The 27,057-nt window shown below is 44.1% G+C and overlaps 1 protein-coding gene across 1 annotated transcript in view; it reads right to left on the bottom strand.

Moving 5' to 3' along the window:
- Window positions 1-26,535, bottom strand: part of GUCY1B1 (guanylate cyclase 1 soluble subunit beta 1) — a 164,550-nt gene extending 138,015 nt beyond the window's left edge. The window contains exon 1 of the mRNA XM_069744118.1: window positions 26,451-26,535. Coding sequence (XP_069600219.1) covers window positions 26,451-26,453 — 3 coding nt within the window. The 5' untranslated portion in view covers window positions 26,454-26,535. The remainder of the gene's footprint in view (window positions 1-26,450) is intronic.
- Between the last annotated feature and the right edge of the window lie 522 nt (window positions 26,536-27,057).

Here is a 27,057-nt window from a genome sequence, read left to right as displayed (position 1 = left end):
AGGAACTGGTGTAAGAGGAGGAGTCGATGCGTACAGACTGGATTCCTGCAATCCTTGGAGTGGGCAGGACACGTCCTGCGCCACTCGCACGATCTGTACCTGGCTCAAAACATTAACCCAATGGGCAGTGAGGGAAACATATCGCCCCTGTCCATGCTGACTGGTCCACGCATCGGTGGTGAGGTGGACCTTGCTACTGACGGCGTTCAGTAGCACATGTTTTATGTTTGCCTCAACATGCCTGTGCAGGGCAGGGACAGCCTGCCTGCTGAAGTAAAAGCGGCTGGGCACCTTGTACTGTGGGACTGCCAATGCCATCAAGTCACGGAAGCTGTCAGTCTCCACCAGCCTGAACGAGAGCATTTCCAGGGACAACAGTTTGGCAATGCCTGCATTCAGAGCCTGTGCTCGGGGGTGGTTGACCGAGAATGCCCGCCTTTTCTCCCATGCCTGTACTACCGATGGCTGTAGAGTAGACTGGGAGTGTGAGGATGACTGGGAAGGTGGTGCTGTGGGTGGAATTACACTAGGTCTCTGGACAACAGTGGAGGAAGAGGCAACACGAGATGAAGAGGTGGTAGCTGCCACTGTTGGTTGGCCTACGTCTTCACTGTGTTTCTGTAACTCCACCGCGTGCCTGGTCCGCACATGTTTCCACATATTTGTGGTATTGAGGTTGCTGAAACTTTTACCTCTTTTTACTTTCTGATGACACAGCTTGCATTTGACAAAACAAATGTCATCTGCAACTGTGTCAAAAAAGGACCAGGCACTGCAAGTCTTGGGAGCGCCCTTTTTGGCTTTGGAAAGAGACAGGCTCCTAACGGGTGCCAAAGTGGAGGCTACAGGCTCCGCAGTCTTCCCCCTCCCTCTCCCTCTTTGGCCCGTAAGGGGAAGCTCTTCCTCAGAGCTGCTCCCACCACCTTCCTGTTCCTCACGCCACGATGGGTCAAGGACCTCATCATCTCCACTACCCTCTGCCACCAACTGCTCCTCCTGGGTAGTCTCGGCAGCACAGTATGCATCAGAAAGCGGCACCTGAGTTTCATCATCAGATGCGTACTGCGCTGTGGTCACCGGAGGCACTGGCCCACCTGCCTCTTCAGAGTCAGAGAGAAAAAGCTGTTGGGCATCACTGCACACTGCCTCTTCTTCCATTTCTCCAATGCTGCTTGGCTGGCCCCCTGTTTCCAAGCCAATAGATTCAGAGAACAGAAGTAGAGACGGCTCCTGTCCTGGGCTCTCTGACTGCCTGGCCAATTTGGCAGGTGGTGAAGAGACAGATGGCTGCTCTCCAGTGCTCTGTGCCTGAGAGGATGTGGCACTAACTGAAGTCGATGCCGAGGCGTTAGCTGCCATCCACCCGACAACGGCTTCAATTTGGTCTTCACGCAGCAGCGGTGCACGGCGCTCTCCGACAAAGCTGCGCATGAAGGACTGTTCCCTGCTGAAACTGAGTGACGACGAGTCACCGGCGCCCGCAGCAGGCACAGAATCACCACGTCCTCTCCCTGCTCCTCTCCCTGCTCCGCGCCCACGCCCACGTGCCTTACTCCCTGCCCTCTTCATCTTGGTTGACAGATAAAGATAAGCAGAAAAGTACTAAGGCCTTAGCGTGCTTATTCCTGAAATGCTCCTCCTAACAGGTGTAAGAAACACTAATGTTGTAAAGTGTGGACTAAACTTTATTATTTTTCAAATGTGGCCTACACAAGTGTTAAGTTGTGTTTGGTGAACTTTACTTTTTTTTTTGTGCAGATCGGGCTACAGAGCTAGTTTAAATCACACGGAGACCGTGCAGACAGCCGTAAACGGCGCTGCAAGGCCAAAAAACCCTCCTCTAGGTTATCCTATGTAGTGTTTTTCCACTATTTAGCTGGAGACGGGTGGAAAGACACTAATAGGAATTTTTTTTTTTAAATTTTAAACAGGCTGCACTATTTGAAAAAAAGGAAATTGTTTTTCAAGGTATGAGGCAGTAACGCACCCTGAGCTGAATCCAACCGGCTATAGCTGCACACAGACTACAGGGCGAGCTGCGCTCACACAGAGACCGTGCAGACAGCCGTAAACGGCGCTGCAAGGCCCAATAAACCCCCTCTAGGTTATCCTATGTAGTGTTTTTCCACTATTTAGCTGGAGACGGGTGGAAAAACACTAATAGGGAATTTTTTTTAAAATTTTTAAACAGGCTGCACTATTTGAAAAAAAGGAAAATTTTTCTCAACGTATGAGCCAATAACGAACCCTGAGCTGAATCCAACCGGCTATGGCTGCACACAGACTACAGGGCGAGCTGAGCTCACACGGAGACCGTGCAGACAGCTGTAAACGGCGCTGCAAGGCCCAAAAACCCCCCTCTAGGTTATCCTATATAGTGTTTTTCCACAATTTAGCTGGAGACGGGTGGAAAAACACTAATAGGGAATTTTTTTTAAAATTTTTAAACAGGCTGCACTATTTGAAAGAAAGGAAAATTTTTCTCAAGGTATGAGCCAGTAACGAACCCTGAGCTGAATCCAACCGGCTATGGCTGCACACAGACTACAGGGCGAGCTGGGCTCACACGGAGACCGTGCAGACAGCCGTAAACGGCGCTGCAAGGCCCAAAAACCCCCCTCTAGGTTATCCTATGTAGTGTTTTTCCACAATTTAGCTGGAGACGGGTGGAAAAACACTAATAGGGAATTTTTTTTAAAATTTTTAAACAGGCTGCACTATTTGAAAGAAAGGAAAATTTTTCTCAAGGTATGAGCCAGTAACGAACCCTGAGCTGAATCCAACCGGCTATGGCTGCACACAGACTACAGGGCAAGCTGGGCTCACACGGAGACCGTGCAGACAGCCGTAAATGGCGCTGCAAGGCCCAAAAACCCCCCTCTAGGTTATCCTATGTAGTGTTTTTCCACAATTTAACTGGAGACGGGTGGATAAACACTAATAGGAAATTTGAGAAAAAATGTGCAGCAGGCTGCACTATGAGCAAAAAAGGACAACTGTGTGAGGCAACTGAGCTGAATACAACCGGGTATATGGCTGCACACAGACTACAGAGTGAGCTGCACACACACACACACACACAGAGACCTTGCAGAACGCTGTTAAAACAGCGCTGCAAGGCAAGAGCAAGGTGAACAGTGAAGAACACACAGCGTTTTGCTAAATTAGCCTTTGGAAAGGAAAATAAAGCAATTAGCTAGCTCAACTGGCCCTCAGTTAGAACACAGCGTCCTGTCCCTAACTGAAATCACAGCAGAGTGAGCGCAAAATGGCGGCAGCGTTTTTTATAGTGCAGAGTGACATCATTTCAGCAGCCAATCACAGCCTTGCCAGTACTTACATGCCCACCATGCTAAACAGGATGTGCCCACACTTCCAATCATTCCTCATTGGCTGCTGCGTTCTGTTTGAATTCTGGGAACTTCCGATTCCGGTATCCGATACGCGGGAAGTATCGGAATTCGGTATCGGAATTCCGATACCGCAAATATCGGCCGATACCCGATACTTGCGGTATCGGAATGCTCAACACTAGTAATAAATGTTAGCATGCAGGGTACATCAAATCGAGTGCCAGAAATGAGATAGCTAATCCAAAAATATATATATATCTTTATCCATATCTCTCTCCATAGGCATGAGTAGCCAATATATTTATTAAGAAATCAAATAACAGCAAAGTGCATAGTGGAATAATAGTCCCAAGATTTAATGGGTTTGTAACATAGTAACATAGTAACATAGTTAGTAAGGCCGAAAAAAGACATTTGTCCATCCAGTTCAGCCTATATTCCATCATAATAAATCCCCAGATCTACGTCCTTCTACAGAACCTAATAATTGTATGATACAATATTGTTCTGCTCCAGGAAGACATCCAGGCCTCTCTTGAACCCCTCGACTGAGTTCGCCATCACCACCTCCTTAGGCAAGCAATTCCAGATTCTCACTGCCCTAACAGTAAAGAATTTTCTTCTATGTTGGTGGAAAAACCTTCTCTCCTCCAGACGCAAAGAATGCCCCCTTGTGCCCGTCACCTTCCTTGGTATAAACAGATCCTCAGCGAGATATTTGTATTGTCCCCTTATATACTTATAAATGGTTATTAGATCGCCCCTCAGTCGTCTTTTTTCTAGACTAAATAATCCTAATTTCGCTAATCTATCTGGGTATTGTAGTTCTCCCATCCCCTTTATTAATTTTGTTGCCCTCCTTTGTACTCTCTCTAGTTCCATTGTATCCTTCCTGAGCACCGGTGCCCAAAACTGGACACAGTACTCCATGTGCGGTCTAACTAGGGATTTGTACAGAGGCAGTATAATGCTCTCATCATGTGTGTCCAGACCTCTTTTAATGCACCCCATGATCCTGTTTGCCTTGGCAGCTGCTGCCTGGCACTGGCTGCTCCAGGTAAGTTTATCATTAACTAGTATCCCCAAGTCCTTCTCCCTGTCAGATTTACCCAGTGGTTTCCCATTCAGTGTGTAATGGTGACATTGATTCCTTCTTCCCATGTGTATAACCTTACATTTATCATTGTTAAACCTCATCTGCCACCTTTCAGCCCAAGTTTCCAACTTATCCAGATCCATCTGTAGCAGAATACTATCTTCTCTTGTATTAACTGCTTTACATAGTTTTGTATCATCTGCAAATATCGATTTGTACAAAAATAATAAATAAGGTAATGGCTGCTGAGCACTATAGAGCAATAATGAGGCAAGCAAGAGATGATAAATTTCACATTTAAGTAAAGCAAGCCATATTGATGAGATATGAGATATTGGAGTGCAGTGAGGGAGCGGTGTTGTTCTCACTGGTTGGTATCCTTATGTGATCATTCTTATCATCTTGGCTTTTTTGCAGGGATATCTTTATATACCCACGGCTATTTTGAGCTATTTTGAGTTATGTAGTGCTATACTTATATCTCATCAATATGGCTTGCTTTACTTAAATGTGAAATTTATCATCTCTTGCTTGCCTCATTATTGCTCTATAGTGCTCAGCAGCCATTACCTTATTTATTATTTTTGTACAAACCCATTAAATCTTGGGACTATTATTCCACTATGCACTTTGCTGTTATTTGATTTCTTAATAAATATATTGGCTACTCATGCCTATGGAGAGAGATATGGATAAAGATATATATATATTTTTGGATTAGCTATCTCATTTCTGGCACTCGATTTGATGTACCCTGCATGCTAACATTTATTACTATATCCTTTTTTTATGATCTTTTGTATTAGTTTACGTATCTATAGCCTCTCTATGTAACCAATCAGTGTTTACACCCACTCCCTCTTTATTACTTTATATACATATATATTATATATACCTCTTATAAATTTTTTTGTTTTTATGTTTCGTTACAGCATGTTGTACATGCTTTTTTAATCCACTGTTGTACAACCATGTATTGTTATGTTTTATTTAAATAAAATTTATATGTTGTTATATTACTTTTCTGGATACTTTCTTTTGGGTTCATAGGGAACATTAGAAATATTGGTCTTGTAGTAGATCTTGCTTCCTCCACCCAGGGTAATCTTACTAATATATCCCATCTAGTGCTTGGGGATGGGGACCGCATGAGCCTGTGTGATTTCAAATGCCAGGGCTGAATTTCAGCCCCAGTCCGTACTTGGTGGCACCGTAACGCGTGTAGGGGAAGTGGCACCACTATCTTGGTATTGGTAAGGCATTTTTGTTATTATTATGTAGTATCCTTTACGTTTATTGGCAGTACTTGGCGGTCTTGTCATCATTAGTCTCTTTATACTGTGACCTCTCTTCTAATATATAGATGCAGCTATGGTGAATTTTTTGTTAACCCCTTTCTGCCATTAGACGTACTATTGCGTCCATGTGGGGTGGGCTTTACTTCCCAAGGACGCAATAGTACGTCATATGCGATCGGCAGCGCTCACGGGGGGAGCGCCGCCGATCGCGGCCGGGTGTCAGCTGTTTATCGCAGCTGACATCCGGCACTATGTGCCAGGAGCGGTCACGGACCGCCCCCGGCACATTAACCCCCGGCACCCCGCGATCAAAGATGATCGCGATGTGCCGGCAGTACAGGAAAGCACCGCGCAGGGAGGGGGCTCCCTGCGGGCTTCCCTGAGCCCCCCGCAGCAACGCGATGTGATCGCGTTGCTGCGAGGGTCTCACCTCCCTCCCTGCTCCCTCTAGCCCCGGATCCAAGATGGCCGCGGATCCGGGTCCTGCAGGGAGGGAGGTGGCTTCACAGAGCCTGCTTAGAGCAGGCACTGTGAAGGCTGCAGCGCTGCTAGTCAGATCAGTGATCTGACAGAGTGCTGTGCAAACTGTCAGATCACTGATCTGTGATGTCCCCCCCTGGGACAAAGTAAAAAAGTTAAAAAAAAATTTCAAATGTGTAAAAAAAAATAAAAAAAAATATTCCAAAATAATGAAAAAAAAAAAAAATATTATTCCCATAAATACATTTCTTTATCTAAATAAAAAAAAAAAAAACAATAAAAGTACACATATTTAGTATCGCCGCGTCCGTAACGGCCCGACCTATAAAACTGGCCCACTAGTTAACCCCTTCAGTAAACACCGTAAGAAAAAAAAAAAAAAAACGAGGCAAAAAACAACGCTTTATCATACCGCCGAACAAAAAATGGAATAACACGCGATCAAAAAGACAGATATAACTAACCATGGTACCGCTGAAAACGTCATCTTGTCCCGCAAAAAACGAGCCGCCATACAGCATCATCAGCAAAAAAATAAAAAAGTTATAGTCCTGAGAATAAAGCGATGCAAAAATAATTATTTTTTCTATAAAATAGTTTTTATCGTATAAAAGCGCCAAAACATAAAAAAATGATATAAATGAGGTGTCGCTGTAATCGTACTGACCCGAAGAATAAAACTGCTTCATCAATTTTACCAAACGCGGAACGGTATAAACGCCTCCCCCAAAAGAAATTCATGAATAGCTGGCTTTTGGTCATTCTGCCTCACAAAAATCGGAATAAAAAGCGATCAAAAAATGTCACGTGCCCAAAAATGTTACCAATAAAAACATCAACTCGTCCCGCAAAAAACAAGACCTCACATGACTCTGTGGACCAAAATATAGAAAAATTATAGCTCTCAAAATGTGGTAACGCAAAAAATATTTTTTGCAATAAAAAGCGTCTTTCAGTGTGTGACGGCTGCCAATCATAAAAATCCGCTAAAAAACCCGCTATAAAAGTAAATCAAACCCCCCTTCATCACCCCCTTAGTTAGGGAAAAATTAAAAAAATTTATTTATTTCCATTTTCCCATTAGGGCTAGGGTTAGAGTTAGGGTTAGGGCTAGGGTTAGGGCTAGGGCTAGGGCTAGGGTTAGGGCTAGGGTTAGGGTTAGGGTTAGGGCTAGGGTTAGGGTTAGGGCTAGGGTTAGGGTTAGGGTTAGGGCTAGGGTTAGGGTTAGGGCTAGGGTTAGGGCTAGGGTTAGGGCTAGGGTTAGGGTTAGGGCTAGGGTTAGGGCTAGGGTTAGGGCTAGGGTTAGGGCTAGGGTTAGGATTAGGGTTAGGGCTAGGGTTAGGGCTAGGGCTACAGTTTGGGTTGGGGCTAAAGTTACAGTTAGGGTTTAGATTACATTTACGGTTGGGAACAGGAACACATGGGCTACTTGCACAGTGAACAAGTCTGTATTTTTCCTCTCTGAACCCTGTTCACACAGGTTATATACAGATGATCAGGTTTTTAAATACATCAGATAGGGATTGCATACATTAGTTACGACTGCTCTGATAAGGGTATACCGTGAAGATTGGTAGAGCAGCTTAGTATACATTTTTTGCAAAAAACGTATCAACCAAATACCCTGTTTTTTACATCTTTTACTAGCACTTGCAGATTACTGCAACATTTTTTCAAACTGAGTGTTTTTGGTTTTACTATTCTCTTTTGTGTCTTCAGGTTTCTTGGTGGTGTGTGAACATGATCATACAGACTTGTTCACTGTGCAAGTAGCCCATGTGTTCCTGTTTCCATAATTGTTCTCTTGTGTCTACAAGACTGGGGAGTTCCACCACTCCTCTTGGGCTATCTGCACAAAAGCTGTTCTACCCTGTATGCACACATAGATTTTTCCTCTCTGAACCCTGTTCACACAGGTTATATACAGATGATCAGGTTTTTAAATACATCAGATAGGGATTGCATACATTAGTTAGGACTGCTCTGATAAGGGTATACCGTGAAGATTGGTAGAGCAGCTTAGTATACATTTTTTGCAAAAAACGTATCAACCAAATACCCTGTTTTTTACATCTTTTACTAGCACTTGCGGATTACTGCAACATTTTTTCAAACTGAGTGTTTTTGGTTTTACTATTCTCTTTTGTGTCTTCAGGTTTCTTGGTGGTGTGTGAACATGATCATACAGACTTGTTCACTGTGCAAGTAGCCCATGTGTTCCTGTTTCCATAATTGTTCTCTTGTGTCTACAAGACTGGGGAGTTCCACCACTCCTCTTGGGCTATCTGCACAAAAGCTGTTCTACCCTGTATGCACACATGGATTTTTCCTCTCTGAACCCTGTTCACACAGGTTATATACAGATGATCAGGTTTTTAAATACATCAGATAGGGATTGCATACATTAGTTAGGACTGCTCTGATAAGGGTATACCGTGAAGATTGGTAGAGCAGCTTAGTATACATTTTTTGCAAAAAACGTATCAACCAAATACCCTGTTTTTTACATCTTTTACTAGCACTTGCGGATTACTGCAACATTTTTTCAAACTGAGTGTTTTTGGTTTTACTATTCTCTTTTGTGTCTTCAGGTTTCTTGGTGGTGTGTGAACATGATCATACAGACTTGTTCACTGTGCAAGTAGCCCATGTGTTCCTGTTTCCATAATTGTTCTCTTGTGTCTACAAGACTGGGGAGTTCCACCACTCCTCTTGGGCTATCTGCACAAAAGCTGTTCTACCCTGTATGCACACATGGATTTTTCCTCTCTGAACCCTGTTCACACAGGTTATATACAGATGATCAGGTTTTTAAATACATCAGATAGGGATTGCATACATTAGTTAGGACTGCTCTGATAAGGGTATACCGTGAAGATTGGTAGAGCAGCTTAGTATACATTTTTTGCAAAAAACGTATCAACCAAATACCCTGTTTTTTACATCTTTTACTAGCACTTGCGGATTACTGCAACATTTTTTCAAACTGAGTGTTTTTGGTTTTACTATTCTCTTTTGTGTCTTCAAATTACGGTTGGGAATAGGGTTGGGATTAGGGTTAGGGGTGTGTCAGGGTTAGAGATGTGGTTAGGGTTACTGTTGGGATTAGGGTTAGGGATGTGTTTGGATTAGGGTTTCAGTTATAATTGGGGGGTTTCCACTGTTTAGGCACATCAGGGGCTCTCCGAACGCGACATGGCGTCCGATCTCAATTCCAGCCAATTCTGCGTTGAAAAAGTAAAACAGTGCTTCTTCCCTTCCGAGCTCTCCCGTGTGCCCAAACAGAGGTTTACCCCAACATATGGGGTATCAGCGTACTCAGGACAAATAGGACAACAACTGTTGGGGTCCAATTTCTCCTGCTACCCTTGGGAAAATACAAAACTCGGGGCTAAAACATATTTTTTGTGGGGAAAAAAAAGATTTTTTATTTTCACGGCTCTGCGTTATAAACTGTAGTGAAACACTTGGGGGTTCAAAGTTCTCACAACACATCTAGATTAGTTCCCTGGGGGGTCTAGTTTCCAATATGGGGTCACTTGTGGGGGGTTTCTACTGTTTAGGTACATTAGGGGTTCTGCAAACGCAATGTGACGTCTGCAGAACATTCCATCTAAGTCTGCATTCCAAATGGCTCTCCTTCCCTTCCGAGCTCTGCCATGCGCTCAAACGGTGGTTTCCCCCAACATACGGGGTATCAGCGTACTCAGGACAAATTGGACAACAACTTTTGGGGTCGAATTTCTCCTCTTACCCTCGGGAAAATACAAAACTGGGGGCTAAAAAATAATTTTGGGGGGAAAGATTTTTTTTTTTAATTTTCACGGCTCTGCGTTACAAACTGTAGTGAAACACTTGGGGGTTCAAAGCTATCACAACACATCTAGATGAGTTCCTTAGGGGGTCTAGTTTCCAAAATGGTGTCACTTGTGGGAGGTTTCTACTGTTTAGGTACATTAGGGGCTCTGCAAATGCAATGTGACACCTGCAGACCATTCCATCTAAGTCCTCATTCCAAATGGAGCTCCTTCCCTTCCGAGCCCTCCCATGCGCCCAAACAGTGGTTCCCCCCCACATATGGGGTATCAGCGCACTCAGGACAAATTGGACAACAAATTGTGGGGTCGAATTAATCCTGTTACCCTCGGGAAAATACAAAACTGGGGGCTAAAAAATAATTTTTGTGGGAAAAAATTTTTGTTTTATTTTTACGGCTCTCCATTATAAACTTCTGTAAAGCCCTTGGTGGGTCAAAGCGCTCAGCACACATCTAGATAAGTTCCTAAGGGGGTCTACTTTCCAAAATGGTGTCACTTGTGGGGGGTTTCTACTGTTTAGGTACATTAGGGGCTCTGCAAACGCAATGTGACACCTGCAGACCATTCCATCTAAGTCTGCATTCAAATGGCACTCCTTCCCTTCTGAGCCCTCCCATGTGCCCAAACAGTGGTTCCCCCCACATATGGTGTATCATCGCACTCAGGACAAATTGGGCAACAAATTTTGGGGTCCAATTTCACCTGTTACCCTCAGGAAAATACAAAACTGGGGGCTAAAAAAATAATTTTTGTGGGAAAAAAATTTTGTTTTATTTTTATGGCTCTGCATTATAAACTTCTGTGAAGCACTTGGTGGGTCAAAGTGCTCACCACACCTCTAGATAAGTTCCTTAGGGGGTCTACTTTCCAAAATGGTGTCACTTGTGGGGGGTTTCAATGTTTAGGCACATCAGTGGCTCTTCAAACGCAACATGACGTCCCATCTCAATTCCTGTCAATTTTGCATTGAAAAGTCAAACGGCGCTCCTTCCCTTCCGAGCTCTCCCATCCGCCCAAACAGTGGTTTACCCCCACATATGGGCTATCAGCGTACTCAGGACAAATTGTACAACAACTTTTGGGGTCCAATTTCTTCTCTTACCCTTGGGAAAATAAAAAATTGGGGGCAAAAAGATAATTTTTGTGAAAAAATATGATTTTTTATTTTTACGGTTCTACATTATAAACTTCTGTGAAGCACTTGGTGGGTCAAAGTGCTCACCACACCTCTAGATAAGTTCCTTAGGGGGTCTACTTTCCAAAATGGTGTCACTTGTGGGGGGTTTCAATGTTTAGGCACATCAGTGGCTCTTCAAACGCAACATGACGTCCCATCTCAATTCCTGTCAATTTTGCATTGAAAAGTCAAACGGCGCTCCTTCCCTTCCGAGCTCTCCCATCCGCCCAAACAGTGGTTTACCCCCACATATGGGCTATCAGCGTACTCAGGACAAATTGTACAACAACTTTTGGGGTCCAATTTCTTCTCTTACCCTTGGGAAAATAAAAAATTGGGGGCGAAAAGATAATTTTTGTGAAAAAATATGATTTTTTATTTTTACGGTTCTACATTATAAACTTCTGTGAAGCACTTGTTGGGTCAAAGTGCTCACCACACCTCTAGATAAGTTCCTTAGGGGGTCTACTTTCCAAAATGGTGTCACTTGTGGGGGGTTTCAATGTTTAGCCACATCAGGGGCTCTCCAAACGAAACATGGCGTCCCATCTCAATTCCAGTCAATTTTACATTGAAAAGTCAAATGGCACTCCTTCGCTTCCGAGCTCTGCCATGCGCCCAAACAGTGGTTTACCCCCACATGTGGGGTATTGGCATACTCAGGACAAATTGTACAACAATGTTTGTGGTCCATTTTCTCCTGTTACCCTTGGTAAAATAAAACAAATTGGAGCTGAATTAAATTTTTTGTGAAAAAAAGTTAAATGTTCATTTTTATGTAAACATTCAAAAAATTCCTGTGAAGCACCAGAAGGGTTAATAAACTTCTTGAATATGGTTTTGAGCACCTTGAGGGGTGTAGTTTTTAGAATGGTGTCACACTTGGGTATTTTCTATCATATAGACCCCTCAAAATGACTTCAAATGAGATGTGGTCCCTAAAATAAAATGGTGTTGTAGAAATGAGAAATTGCTGGTCAACTTTTAACCCTTATAACTCCCTAACAAAAAAAAATTTTGGTTCCAAAATTGTGCTGATGTAAAGTAGACATGTGGGAAATGTTACTTATTAAGTATTTTGTGTGACATATCTCTGTGATTTAATTGCATAAAAATTCAAAGTTGGAAAATTGCGAAATTTTCATAATTTTCGCCAAATTTCGTTTTTTTTCACAAATAAACGCAGGTACTATCAAAGAATTTTTACCATTGTCATGAAGTACAATATGTCACGAGAAAACAATGTCAGAATCACCAGGATCCATTGAAGCGTTCCAGAGTTATAACCTCATAAAGGGACAGTGGTCAGAATTGTAAAAATTGGCCCGGTCATTAACGTGCAAACCACCCTTGGGGGTAAAGGGGTTAATGACCATGTACTATTTCAGACTGTCTTTTTGGATATATTGGTGTTTTTACCTAGTATAACATTGTTACTATCTGCCATCTATTCGTTTTTGTATTTTTGCCCCCTACCCAATGTCGTGCCACTCAGATCTAGTCTGACTTTTTCCGGACACTAGTGGCTATTTTTATCTTTGTGTATTGTCTTTTTTCTGTACAATAAACTTTATATTTTGTTCTATATACATCTTTTTTGTGTATATGTTCTTCTGCTAACAAGAAGTACATCCCTTGGTAACAAGGAGGGTACTCTCTATTAACAAGAAATACACACTCTGCTAATTAGAAGTTCATCCTTTGATAACAATAAGAATACCCTCTACTACCAAAAAGACACCCTCTGCTAACAAGAAATACAACCTTTACTAACAAGAAGTATATCCTCTAATAACATAAGGAAAAATTTGTACTAGCAAAAGTTGAACCCTTTACTAACAAGAGGTAGACCCTCTGATAACAGTAAGTACACCTTCTCCTAACAAGAAGTACACCTTCTGCTAACAATAAGTCCAAAATCTAAGATAAAAACAAAGCAAGCAGAGACCCTGCAGTAAATAGATACCAATGGTGCATTAAAATTAAATAAGGTACTTGGCTAACAGAATTTTGACTTTAAAAAAATAAAAGCCTTCCCACCACGTCACGGTGACCCTATTCGGGATGATCCTAACATATGGCAAAGGATTTAAATGTGAATTATGTCCTGTTCGGCCTTAATTCACATTTATGTCATTTGACATATGGTAAGGATTTAATACTAGAAGTTAGGACCATCCCGAATAGGATATCTTATGTGCAATCTGATTTATCCCTAGGCTGTTTGCCTGCCTAAACTGGCATCCTAGTAGATAAAGCTCAAAATGGTGACCTCGCTCAATAGTGGCTATCCCTAATGTTCCCTAATAAAGGGGTGGGGGCTTATATACCACTAAATGGGCCAAGCAGAACAAGGCTTAGCACCAAAAAATGAAGATATCTCGTCAGCAACTGCATAACATGAAAGGATATTATTTCCTGCCAGTATTTACAAAAATACATGTAAGAAGGCAGAGCAAATTCCTGCAGTGCGCAGGCGCTGGGCCTCTCTGGCCTTTCCCGGCGCCTGTGCACTGCGGTACTTTACTCTATAATTACTCATCACTGTCACCAATCTTCTCTCTTCCCTGTCCTGATCTGAATGTATATATCTACAATGACACTCTCAGAAGCAGCCTAGACCAAGTAGAGCCCCTCACCCTCAGAAGCTCCAAACACAGAGAAAAGCTGTCCTGGCTCACATCGCAAACTTGATTTCTCCGGAGATGCTCTAGGAGTGCCGAATGCCTATTGAGGAAAACTCGAACACCAGAAAACTTTAGCCACCATAAATTTTATGTTAAGACCCTATAACTCTGTACTTAACCTCACCAAACAGACCTACTTCACCACCTTGATCTCCTCACTATCCAACAACCTAAAAAAAACTCTTTGATGCTTTTCACTTCCTCCTCAGTCCTAAAGTGCAGGCCCCAATCATGGACAATTGTGCAGAGTATCTGGCCTCCTACTTTACAGATAAAATAGAAAATATCCATCAGGAAATCAGCTCCCAGCCACCAAGTGCCATGACTCCAATCCCTTCCCACGTCTTCCCTGGCTCACTCTCCACATTTGACCCATTCACAGAAGAAGTCTCCAGCCTCCACTCTTCTTCTCGTCCTACTAGATGCACTTTTAACCCCCTTCCCTCACACCTACTCCAGTCTCTCTCTCAAGTCGTCACTACTCACCTAACTAAAATCTTCAATCTATCCCTCTCTTCTGGTACTTTCCCCCACTCCTTCAAACTCTCTATTATTACTCCATTATTTAAAAAAAAACCTCTCTTGATTCATCCTGCACAAATAACTATAGACCAGTCTCCAATCTCCCTTTCATTTCTAAACTCTTGGCGTGCCTGGTATACTCTTGCCTTACCATTACCTCTCCACTCAGTCTCTTCTAGATCAATCACAGTCTGTCTTCTGTCCCCTACAGTTTACCAAAACTGCACTCGTCAAAGTGACCAATGACTTTTGACAGCAAAATGTAAAGGTGACTACTCTGTGCTCATTCTTCTTGACCTCTCTGCAGCTTTCAACACTTTTGACCACCATCTCCTACTCTCTGTGCTCCACTCAATCGGCATAAAGGACATGGCTTTGACACTAATCTTTTCTTCACCCCCTATATACAATCTCTTGCCCAAACTTGTCACTTGCACCTGAAGAACATCTCTAGAATCCGCCCCTTTTTCACCATGGAAACAACAAAACCCTCACTGTTGCCCTGATATACTTGAGTACCGTAATTCTCTAATTAGCAACCAGGCTAATCGTTACTAACACTTCCGCTCTGTGCCAGTCATTGCACTGGCTGTCCATACATTATAGGTTCCAATTTAAATTGCTTGTTCTCACTCACAAAGCTCTCCACAGTGCGGTACCCCTCTACATCTCCTTCTTCATTTCTCTTTATCGGCCTTCCCGTTCTCTATGCTCCGCAAGTGAATTTTGACTAACATCCGCACTAATCTGTACCTCCCACTCCCGGATCCAAGACTTCTCCCGAGTTGCACCAATTTTTTGGAATGCTCTACCCCCAAGAAATTAGGACTAACCACAACTTACACAGTTTTAGGTGCTCCCTAAAAACACATCTGTTTAGGCCAGCCTATCACGTTCCCTAATCAAAGTCCTTTTAATAAAGAGCACATTCTCTATTTCTCTGAATATAATTCTCCATCATACCCCACCGCACCCAAAAGCACTACAAATATTGTCTGGTGACTAGCTCATGCAGCCTTTATCTATCCCTCATTCCCTCAAAATGGCTGGACCATTATTGTAAATAAGCACCTGTACTTTGTGTAACCACCGCCTCATTGTAGATTGCAAGCTCAAAGTCATCATTATTTTCGCTTTATTCATAGTATTATCAACTATGTTAGTTATGACTGTTGCATATGAACCTCTGAATTGTAAGGCAATTGTAAGGCTGCGACCCGGTCCATGGCCCTGGGCATCAACGTTAAAGGGGGTTAAATGTTCAAAGTTTGTCGTGACGCCACCTGTGGAGTTCGGTCAATAGGGGGACTAACGCTGCATTAGAGGGGTCCCCTGGTGGATGTTGCTGCAGCCCAGATGTTACACTTCCCACAGGTGAAGCGGGGTCCCCAGGGGTCCTATGGTGTGTGGCGTGGATGGTATAGCCGGTGAATAAATGAGAGAAGACGAGTTGTAAGTCTTTACCTGGTTTACTTGTGGGTGACAGGCCACAGTCCAGGGTACCAGGCACGGATGATGGTGTTCCGGCCAACTAAGAGGCAAATTAGAGTTTTCTTTTCCCATTAGAGGTCCATGAGCCTTTCCTAAGTGAGATCCCTGCTGCTTTAACCTTCCTACAAGATCCTCCAGTTTCCCCCTGGTACTTTTTACAGGGACTCTTAGATGCCCAAGACTCCTCCAGTGCTGCTGCGTCTCAGGCGTGAAGCGGGCAGGTGACGTGTAGTGTTATGCCCTCCGGTTCTGCTCCGTGTCCTTGAGTCCACGAAAGCCTCGGGCTCCCGGTGCCCAGATTATTCCGCTTCAGCTCCGAGGGTGCCCTGCCACAGTTCCCCTCTGAGCTCTGTCTCTCTCCTGTGTGTAAGGAGGTGAAGCACAAGAAGAGTCCGGGGGCGGTTACCTTCATGGCTCTGTGCCTGGAAACATTGAACTGTGCTACAGGTTCCCCAGGGGGCAGACTTAGAGACTGGGACAGGAAGGAAGCCGGGCAGAAAGCGGGAAAGGCACGCACGCAAGGAACAGAGCAGCGTGAGAAGCGGTCAGAGCAGGGTGCAGCTGCGCTCCGGGAGAGAGAGAGGGTTCCTGGTCAGAGGACAAATACAGGGAGATTGCCCAGAAAGACTGCATCTTGTGAGTACATGAAAGCGGTCTCTGCTGTGACTGGAGAGGGGCGCTTTGAGACTCGTGTAGAGACATTGGCCCTTGCAGAGACTGCGACCGCCTGGCACCTGCAGTATCAGTACAGAGACTATGACCCCTGGTACCCACGGTATCAGTGCAGAGCCTATGATTCCTGGTGAGAGACTTAACAGTGCAGTGCCCCTGATTCCTGGTGAGAGACTTAATAATAGACTGACCATCGTTTTCCTGGGATAGGCTGTGCTGTAAAAGCTAAAGACTCAGAGCCTGTGCATATCACATTAACTCCCAAAACCCCAGGCAGTGGGCTCCTAGAGACTACTCAGCCCACGGACAACAGAGGGACGACAAGTGCCGCTGTTTCTCGGTGCCTACATTGGAGAAGACGACCCTTCAAGCAAGTCCTGATCAGACTGATAAGTATTCTTTTCTCAAGAAATCTTGCTTACTTCTGTTACACTGTTTGACTCCCATATTTTTGCACTGTTTTATTGCTAGTTATTTTCCATTGCTTCCTCCCTGCGAGGAGAACCTGATTCCTGTTATTAAACCCCACAGTTCTGTCTGTTCCCTGGTGACATACTCAGTACCTGCATACTATTACATGTGTTCCTTCCCTTCCGGCTGCTCCACATGCAACCCAACAGGTTACTCCTTCCCAGAGGATGCAGCTCCCTCATGGCTGCCAGGCCTCTCTGTCTGCACTCAGTTCCAGATTTTCTTCTCCTTTTGTGTCACTGAAAAACTAATTAGCTCCTCCTCCAGGTCAGGATCTTTATACAGGGAAGCTCCACTGAATCCGGGTCTTGAGCTCCCCCTCCTGGCCTGGATTCAGAATGTGTTGCATGTGTGTGCCTTACCTGGTGAAGAGAACTCATTTGCCTCTGAGCATGAAATCACCTTCCCCGAAGGAAAAGCAACATCACTGCAGCAACCGGTAACCTGGGGTGCTGCATTTGCACTGATCTCTCCTTCAGTTCTCTGATCATAATAAACCAATGAAACAAGAACAATTTCAATCGCTCTACACAACTGATGACCTGCTGCAGACATGATGCATAACCATAGACCAGCTTCTGGCAGCATTCCTGGGATATTTTAGTAGTCCATTCTACAAATCCCACCAAAGATTTTGTATGAGGATCAAGTCAGATCTTTGTGAGGGCCACTCCAGAATCTTTCAGGACTTCTTCTGAAGCCAAGCCTTGGCAGACTTTGAGGTATGCTTGGGATCATTGTCTTGTTGGAAGGCCCAATGATAGCTAAGATTCATCTTCCTCAAAAAAGACATGGCGTTATCTCCTAGAATTTCCTTATAACTGACTGAATCTTGCCCTCTGTACATACAGGTTTCCAGTGTGGAAGTACAGCAACCGAAGAGCATCACTGAGCTATTGACTTTTGCTACGCTTTTGGGTCTGTTCCTGCTGCCACCAAATCTTACCGCAGGTCTTTCGAAGTCACTCACTTCTTTTTGGCCACCTGCCTCCTTAGGAATCTGGTATGATGTCTCCCTGCTCTACCTTAGAGTTTAACAGGAGCCTGCACAACAACCCCCTCTGCCAACCCCACTTGCTAAACCACTGCTCTTGTGTTATGACCAAATCCTGGCCCAAATGGCTCAGGAGGAGAAGATGATGGCTGTTCACAGTCTGAACTGATGATTTTCTGGTAAGCGGCTCATTGCTGAAAAGGCAACCTAGTAAAATATTTTTCATAAAATGTGCACTACAGTATAAAATATGGGATATAGCTACACTTTAGTTTTTGTTGTGATGCTCCCACATATAATACCACGTAAAACATATTTTTAACATCGTCCATCATTATTAACTGCAGCAATCACAAGTAGTGTTGAGCGATACCTTCTGATATTGGGAAATATCGGGATCGGATTGGATCAGCCGATATCCAAAAAATATCGGATATCGCCAATACTGATACCGGAAACCAATGCAAGTCAATGGGACACAAATATCGGAATGAAAATAAACCCTTTCTTACCTTTGCACATCCAGTTCCGGAGGGGGGAAGAGTGTGGGCGGTGCGTGGGCGGAGACTGCGTGTCTGTGTGGGACCGTGGGGGGTCTGTGCAGGCCTGCCGGGGGTCTGTACGGGCCACTTGGGGGTCTGTGTGGGCTGCCGGGGGTCTGTGCGGGCCTGGCGGGGGTCTGCACGGGAATTTCGGGGGTCTGTGCGGCCTGCCGGGTGTCTGTGCGACCTGCCGGGGGTCTGTACGGGCCTCTCAGGGGTCTGTACAGGCCTCTCGGGGGTCTGTGCGGCCTGCCGGGGGTCTGTGCGGGCCTCTTGGGGTTCTGTGCAGCCTGCCGGGGGTCTGTGCGGCCTGCCAGGGGTCTGTAGGGTCCTCTCGGGGTCTGTGCGGCCTGCCGGGGGTCTGTGCGGCCTGCCAGGTGTCTGTACGGGCCTCTCGGGGGTCTGTGCGGGCCTCTCGGGGGTCTTTGTGTTTGTGTGCAGGCATCGTCCGATGGGACAACAAGTCCCATCGGGCGATGCCTGCTACAATGGCATTGATCGACACATTAGCCAATGATGGGACAGTAGTAGTCCCATCATCCAGCTAATATTTTGAATGTAAAAAGAACAAACACGAACACACATACTACATACATACTACATACATATAACATACATACATACAACATACATACAACATACCAAATACATACAACATACATACAACATACTATATACTACATAAATACAACATACTTACATACAACATACATACTACATACATACTACAGTACATACATACTACATACATACATACAACATACTACATACATATTACATACATACAACATACATACTACATACATCCTACAAACATACAACATACATACATACTACATACATACTACATACAATACATTCATACATTACATATAATACATACATACAGACATACAGTACATATAACATAGAGTACATACTCACCATCATTTGTCACTTTGTTCCCGAAGCCAGTGTCATCTGTAAAAAAATATTAAAATAACAAACAACCAATAAACTCCCTGCTCTGCAGAAATCCACGAGTCCCACGAAGATCTCCCATGGAGAACGGCAGCATCAGCTAGGGGCTCCAGGAATACAATGATGGGAGGAAGGTATCCTTCTGCACTGTATTCCTCCACTGCTGTAAAAAAATAGTCCCTAGTCTCACTTTTGGCATTGCTGTGTGAGAAATTTCCCACGCAGCAAATGCCATAAAGTGAGACTCTGAACTATAGTAACCTCTCAGTGATGCACTGCAGGAGCCATTGTCTCCTGTCAGTGTGTCACTGAAGGTCCTATAGAGCAGTGACACCACCCGATGTCACTGTTCTATTGGGGAGATCGTCATGGAACACTCGTTATTAATTGGACTACGGCGGACAGGTAGTATATGGTTTATTATTTTATGTTTTTTGCAGGCTCTAAAGTATGGTAAGTATGGATAAATGAAGAATATTAAAATACTTTTTTCTGTGTCTTTATTTTTATTTTTAACTCTTTCACTACACTAGGATTAATAATGGATAGGCGTCTTATTGACGCCTCTCCATTATTAACCCGGCTTAATGTCACCTTACAAAAGTAAGGTGACATTAACCCCTTATTACACCATATCCCACCGCTACACAGGAGTGGGAAGAAAGAGGCTAAGTGCCGGAATTGGCGCATCTTACAGATGCGCCATTTCTGGGGCGGCTGCGGACTGGTAATTGTAGCCGGGGGGCCAATATCCATGGCCCCTCTCTAGGCTATGAATATCAGCCCACAGCTGTCTGCGTAGCCTTTCTGGCTATAAAATATAGAGGACCCCACGTCATTTTTGGGGGGGTCCCCCTATTTTAATAGCCAATAATAAAGGCTACGCAGACAGCTGCGGGCTGATATTCATAGCAGGCTACAAATATTGGCCCCCGGCCGTCGACTTTCCCCCTCTGGCGCAGAAAATTGCGCCGGAGCCCATGACGTTTTTTTCCGTCTTTTTTTTAAATTAACCGCTCATTAAGGCCTCTTTCACACTTGCGTCGGTACGGGTCCGTCGCTATGCATCGGGCCAACGTACCAACGCACGTTGTGAGATTTGGGCACGACGTGGGCAGCAGATGCAGTTTTTCAACACATCCGCTGCCCATTCTGAAGTCCGGGGAGGAGAAAATGGCGGACGCGACGGACAAAAAAAGTACACTTGATGGTTTTTTCGTGCCGACGGTCCGCCAAAACACGACAGATCCGTTGCACGACGGACGCGACGTGTGGCCATCTGTCGCGAACCGTCGCTAATACAAGTCTATGGGTAAAAAACGCATCCTGCGAGCACATTTGCAGGATCCGTTTTTTACCCCAAACGACGGATTGCTAAAAACGCAAGTGTGAAAGTAGCCTTAGAAACATCGGCCTTTCTATTATATATCTATGGATATATCTATCTATAGATATATTTATAGATAGATATATCTATAGATACATAGATGTATCTATCCATATATCTGGCTGCTTTCACACATCAGGTTTTTGCTGTCAGGCACAACCCGACGAGTTTTGAAAAAAACAGATGTTTTTTCCGCCGGATCCGTTTTTTTCTCATAGAGTTGTTTTAGCGCCGGATTGCGCCTGAAGGCCACAGGTTTAATCCGTTTTTTGCCGGATCCGTCAAAAAAGCTGGATGGAAAACACATACAGAGGAACGTTTTTCCTGTCCGGCGAAAAAACGCACAGCGATGGATCTGGGAAAAAACGATGGTGATGGTGAGTATGTACTCTATGTTATATGTACTGTATGTCTATATGTATGTATTGTATGTAATGTATGAATGTATTTTGTGTAGTATGTATGTAGTATGTATGTAGTATGTTGTATGTATGTAGTATGTATGTAGTATGTATGTAGTATGTATGTAGTATGTTGTATGTATGTTGTATGTATGTAGTATGTATGTATGTACGTAGTATGTATGTAGTATGTATGTTGTATGTATGTAGTATGTATGTATGTAGTATGTATGTTGTATGTATGTAGTATGCATGTAGTATGCATGTTGTATGTAGTATGTATGTTGTATTCATGTAGTATGTATATACGTAGTATGTAAGTTGTATGTATGTAGTATGTATGTATATATGTAGTATGTTTGCATGTAATATGTATGTAGTATGTATGTATGTAGTATATATGTAATATGTATGTATGTAGTATGTATTATGTATGTTGTATGTATGTAGTATGTATGTAGTATGCATGTTGTATGTATGTTGTATGTATGTAGTATGTATGTAGTATGTATGTTGTATGGATGTAGTATGTTGTATGTAGTATGTATGTTTGTGTTTTATTTTGTTTTACATTCAACACATTAGCCGGATGATGGGGCTACAACTGTCCCATCATTGGCTAATGTGTCAATCACTGTCATTGTAGCAGGCATAGCCCGATGGGACTTGTAGTTCATTCGGACGATGCCTGCCCACACACACAACCCCCAGTAGGCCCGTACAGACCCCCGGCAGGCCCGCACAGACCCCCGGCAGCCCACACAGACCCCCGGCAGGCCCGTACAGACCACCGGCAGGCCCGCGCAGACCCCCGGCAGCACGCACAGATCCCCGGCAGGCCCGCACAGACCCCCAGCAGTCCGCACAGACCCCGGGCAGGCCCGTACAGACCCCTGGCAGGACCGCACAGACCTTCGGCAGGCCCGCACAGACCCCCGGCAGGCCCGTGCAGACCCCCAGCAGGCCAGCACAGACCCCCCACGGTCACGCACAGACCCCGCCCACACACACAGACACACAGTCTCCGCCCACACACCGCCCACACTCCATTATAGTGCATCATTGCACTATAGGAACATCCGATTCCGGTATTCGATATCTTAAAAGTATCGGAACTCAATATCGGAAATCTGACACAGCGAAAATTGGCCAATACCCGATTTGCAGTATCTGAATGCTCAACACTAATCACAAGTAAACCTATAAAACTGCCAATACATTTTATATAGTTTCATTTTTGTGGGGTTTTTTTATTCGCAGTTTCAAAGCTTCTATATTGTAAGTGTTGCTTTAAAGGAGTGGTCCGAAACTGAAATTTATTTTAATTCTAAATTTCTATTTAATGGCATAATCTAATCTTTTTTTCTAATGTACTTTCATTAAAATTTCCTTACTGCTCCCTTACTGCTCTAGCCAACTGCTTTATTTTATTTTTCTAATTCTTCCTTTTTGGCGACACCAAGTTTGAGAATCCCAGTGCATAATGGAATATTCAAATGAGTCATCATCAGGAGTCAGAGGTTGGGGTTACTGCTGCGGCCCCCGCTCCCACCCTGAAGCAGAGCATCAACAGTGACTTCTGTTTCAGGGGCTGGTCTAGACCCTGCTATACTGAGCATGCGTCAATTGTCAATTTTGATGGATGCTCAGTAGGATCTTGTCACCATGCACTAGTCATCCCAGTACATAGTGACAATGTGTTCCCTCGTCAGCTCTTATGAGCCAGCAACAGAGTGCGCTATAAGGAGAGAACCAGCGAGCAGAGAAAAGCCTCATCTTTGCAAGTAATGGCACTTGCCGAAGCAGGGCTGATCTCTGCTTGCCAGATTTTCTCCTTACAATGCTCAATGACAGTGCGCTCTATTGCTGGCTTGTCATAGCAGGTGAGGGAGTGCACTGTCACTCTACATATTCCACAGTGACAGCCTACTGAGTTTACTTCAGAATTGACAACCGACAATAAAGGGCCCCTGAAACCGATGCTCACTGATGATGCTTCATTTCAGGGTGGGGGCAGAGTCTGTGGCAGTGATCGGCCCCCTGATCACAACTCGTTTGAGTATCCCAGCATGCACTTCAAAGTGTCATAACACAGGAAGTAGAAAAAAAAATAAAGCAGTTGGATAGCGTAGTGAGGGAACAATAGGGACTTTTTCATTAAATTACAGTATAGACCAAAAGTTTGGACACACCTTCTCATTTAAAGATTTTTCTGTATTTTCATGACTATGAAAATTGTACATTCACACTGAAGGCATCAAAACTATGAATTAACACGTGGAATTATATACTTAACAAAAAAGTGTGAAACAACTGAAATTATGTCTTATATTCTAGGTTCTTCAAAGTAGCCACCTTTTGCTTTGATGACTGATTTGCACACTCTTGGCATTCTCTTGATGAGCTTCAAGAGGTAGTCACCGGGAATGGTTTTCACTTCACATGTGTTTCCTGTCAGGTTTAATAAGTGGGATTTCTTGCCTTATAAATGGGGTTGGGACCATCAGTTGTGTTCTGCAGAAGTCTGGTGGATACACAGCTGATAGTCCTACTGAATAGACTGTTAGAATTTGTATTATGGCAAGAAAAAAGCAGCTAAGTAAAGAAAAACAAGTGGCCATCATTACTTTAAGAAATGAAGGTCAGCCAGTCCGAAAAATTGGGAAAACTTTGAAAGTGTCCCCTAGTGCAGTGACAAAAACCATCAAGCGCTACAAAGAAACTGGCTCAGATGAGGACTGCCCCAGGAAAAGAAGACCAAGAGTCACCTCTGCTTCTGAGGATAAGTTTATCCGAGTCACCAGCCTCAGAAATCGCAGGTTAACAGCATCTCAGATTAGAGACCAGGTCAATGCCACACAGAGTTCTAGCAACAGATACATCTCTGCAACAACTGTTAAGAGGAGACTTTGTGCACCAGGCCCTCATGGTAAAATAGCTGCTAGGAAGCCAATGCTAAGGACAGGCAACAAGCAGAAGAGACTTGTTTGGGCTAAAGAACACAGGGAATGGACATTAGACCAGTGGGAATCTGTGCTTTGGTCTGATGAGTCTAAATTTTAGATCTTTGGTTCCAACCACCCGTGTCTTTGTGTGACGCAGAAAAGGTGAACGAATGGACTCTACATGCCTGGTTCCCACCGTGAAGCATGGAGGAGGAGGTGTGATGGTGTGGGGGGGCTTTGCTGGTGACAACGTTGGGAATTTATTCAAAACTGAAGCCATACTGAACCAGCATGTTTACCACAGTATCTTGCAGCAGCATGCTATTACATCCGTTTTGCGTTTAGTTGGACCATCATTTATTTTTCAACAGGACAATGACCCCAAACACACCTCCAGGCTGTGTAAGGGCTATTTGACCAAGAAGGAGAGTGATGGGGTGCTACGCCAGATGACCTGGCCTCCACAGTCACCAGACCTGAACCCAATCGAGGTGGTTTGGGGTGAGCTAGACCACAGAGTGAAGGCAAAAGGGTCAACAAATGCTAAGCATCTCTGGGAACTCCTTCAAGATTGTTGGAAGACCATTCCTGGTGACTACCTCTTGAAGCTCATCAAGAGATTGCCAAGAGTGTGCAAAGCAGTCATCAAAGCAAAAGGTGGCTACTTTGAAGAACCTAGAATATAAAACATAATTTCAGTTGTTTCACACTTTTTTGTTAAGTATATAATTCCATATGTGTTAATTCATAGTTTTGATGACTTCAGTGTGAATGCACAATTTTCATAGTCATGAAAATACAGAAAAATCTTTAAATGAGAAGATGTGTCCAAACTTTTGGTCTGTACTGTACATCAGAAAAGAGATTAAATTATGACATTAAAGTAGATAGACAGCACTAAAACAAATTTCAGTTTCGGACCATAGAATTCAATGGACTGAATTTGTAAATGCATGATCTTTCCTTGCATACCTCATCTGTGTACATTTGCTCAATATATGCTTTGTTTTTGTAAAATAAAAACCCATCCATATCTGTATATTGCTCACCTGTATCTCATTCGTACACTCGGCTGTGAGTGATCTCTTGGGCTGATGTTTTTGCTGCATTTATATTTACATTTGAGATCTTATGTCACACAATACAACAGGCGGACACGCAACTTCTCACATCAGCGCTGATCACTTTTGCGCGACAGACGGCAGGACACACGCAATGATGAGCACATAAACACTTTTTTCATTTTTATTGAGAAACAATAGCATCTATTCTATGTTCAACACAAAACGTACTTGTCTACAGGTTTTACCAAATAAATAGATCGGATTTGATCAGCGCAACCATTCAGTCCAGTCGTTCCTATATTAGTCTATTAGATAATATTAATAATAATTTAATAACAATATGTCATACACCAATATAGATTCTATCCTCATAAAAAAAGAACTGAAGGACCAACGCCATGGTAGTAGCTGTAGACACAAATACTCGGCAGCTTATGTCAAACATTATCCCTACAAAAAAGAATTGTTACAAAATGTGCTCCACAAATAAGTGACCTCGTAATTTCCTACAAATCTGTGTCACTGAAGTAAACCAACCTGTCACTAGTCAACGTGACGCGTTTTAGTCCGAGGCCTTCTCCACAAGGCAGCGACTGTGGCGGCCGTGTCCTCGTAGTCACATTTTGGGGACAATGCGGCTCTGTTACATTGTTACATCTCATTGCTCATTCCATTTGGCAGGAAAATAATCCCAGGGATCGGTGTCCTGCCATTTCCAGCAGAGCATCTACATATATTGTACACAGCCACAAATACTGATATTTTACCAAAAAAACAATGCGCTCATTGCGGAATGTGGCGTCCTGGTCCAACACTACGGGCTAATAATGGCAGTCATTGGTGAGCAATGGGGTCCAATGCAGGAAAACAGGATGGCTTCACATGGGGAGCAGCACAGCCACCCACACAGCTGGGCAGGGATGTCAGCACAGAGCCAGGCGTGTGTGAGGCACAACCCTCCGGCTATAGGGCACTGACCAATGACTATATATATATATATATATATATATATATATATATATATATATATATATATACATATATACATGGGACTAGTGAGGACTCAGCATCTCCCGCACACAGAGCACCTACCATTCTGCCAGGGCTTCTCCTCTCCCTCTGAAGAAGATGACGGTCCACAAAGAGTTACTAAGTGACAGTCTCTGCAGCTCTGAGGAAGCCTGGCGCAGCAGCAGAGCAGAGCCCAGACGAGGTCCCGCCCCCTGATGATAGACAGCCAGCAGCAGCCAATAGCAGCGCAGCTCTGGCCTCAGCACTGAGCCGAGGATGCTGCCTGACTGCAGTGTCTGTGAGCGGTGACACAGGAGGGAGCCGTCCTCCGCTGCTCTTGTTGCTGCAGCAACGACATAGCCACAGTGCAGACTCAGCTCGCCATGTCTCTGGGCTGCATTGTTCCCACTGGTAGATGCTCGTGTGTTACATTCAATGTAAATGCTATGAGGTGACACAATAATAATCATGTAGCTGAAGTCGCGAGCTGTGCGGTCCCGTGTGATACGGGAAGACGGGAGTAATGGCTGCTGGCCGGCAGAGGGGCTGTGCCTGACTGGGATTATAGGGTCCACAGAGGCTGCAGACCGTATACAGTGCAGCCGGTAGAAAGAGCAGACGTGCGGTTAGGCCCCGTCTCACGTCCGCGTGGTGGACGGGGTTTTCACAGATGCCACACGTAGGCCTA

Source organism: Ranitomeya imitator, chromosome 1 (assembly GCF_032444005.1).
Source record: "Ranitomeya imitator isolate aRanImi1 chromosome 1, aRanImi1.pri, whole genome shotgun sequence".
NCBI lineage: Eukaryota > Metazoa > Chordata > Amphibia > Anura > Dendrobatidae > Ranitomeya > Ranitomeya imitator.
The sequence above is the reverse complement of the archived record's forward strand: the minus strand, read 5'-3'. Positions and strand labels throughout refer to the sequence as shown.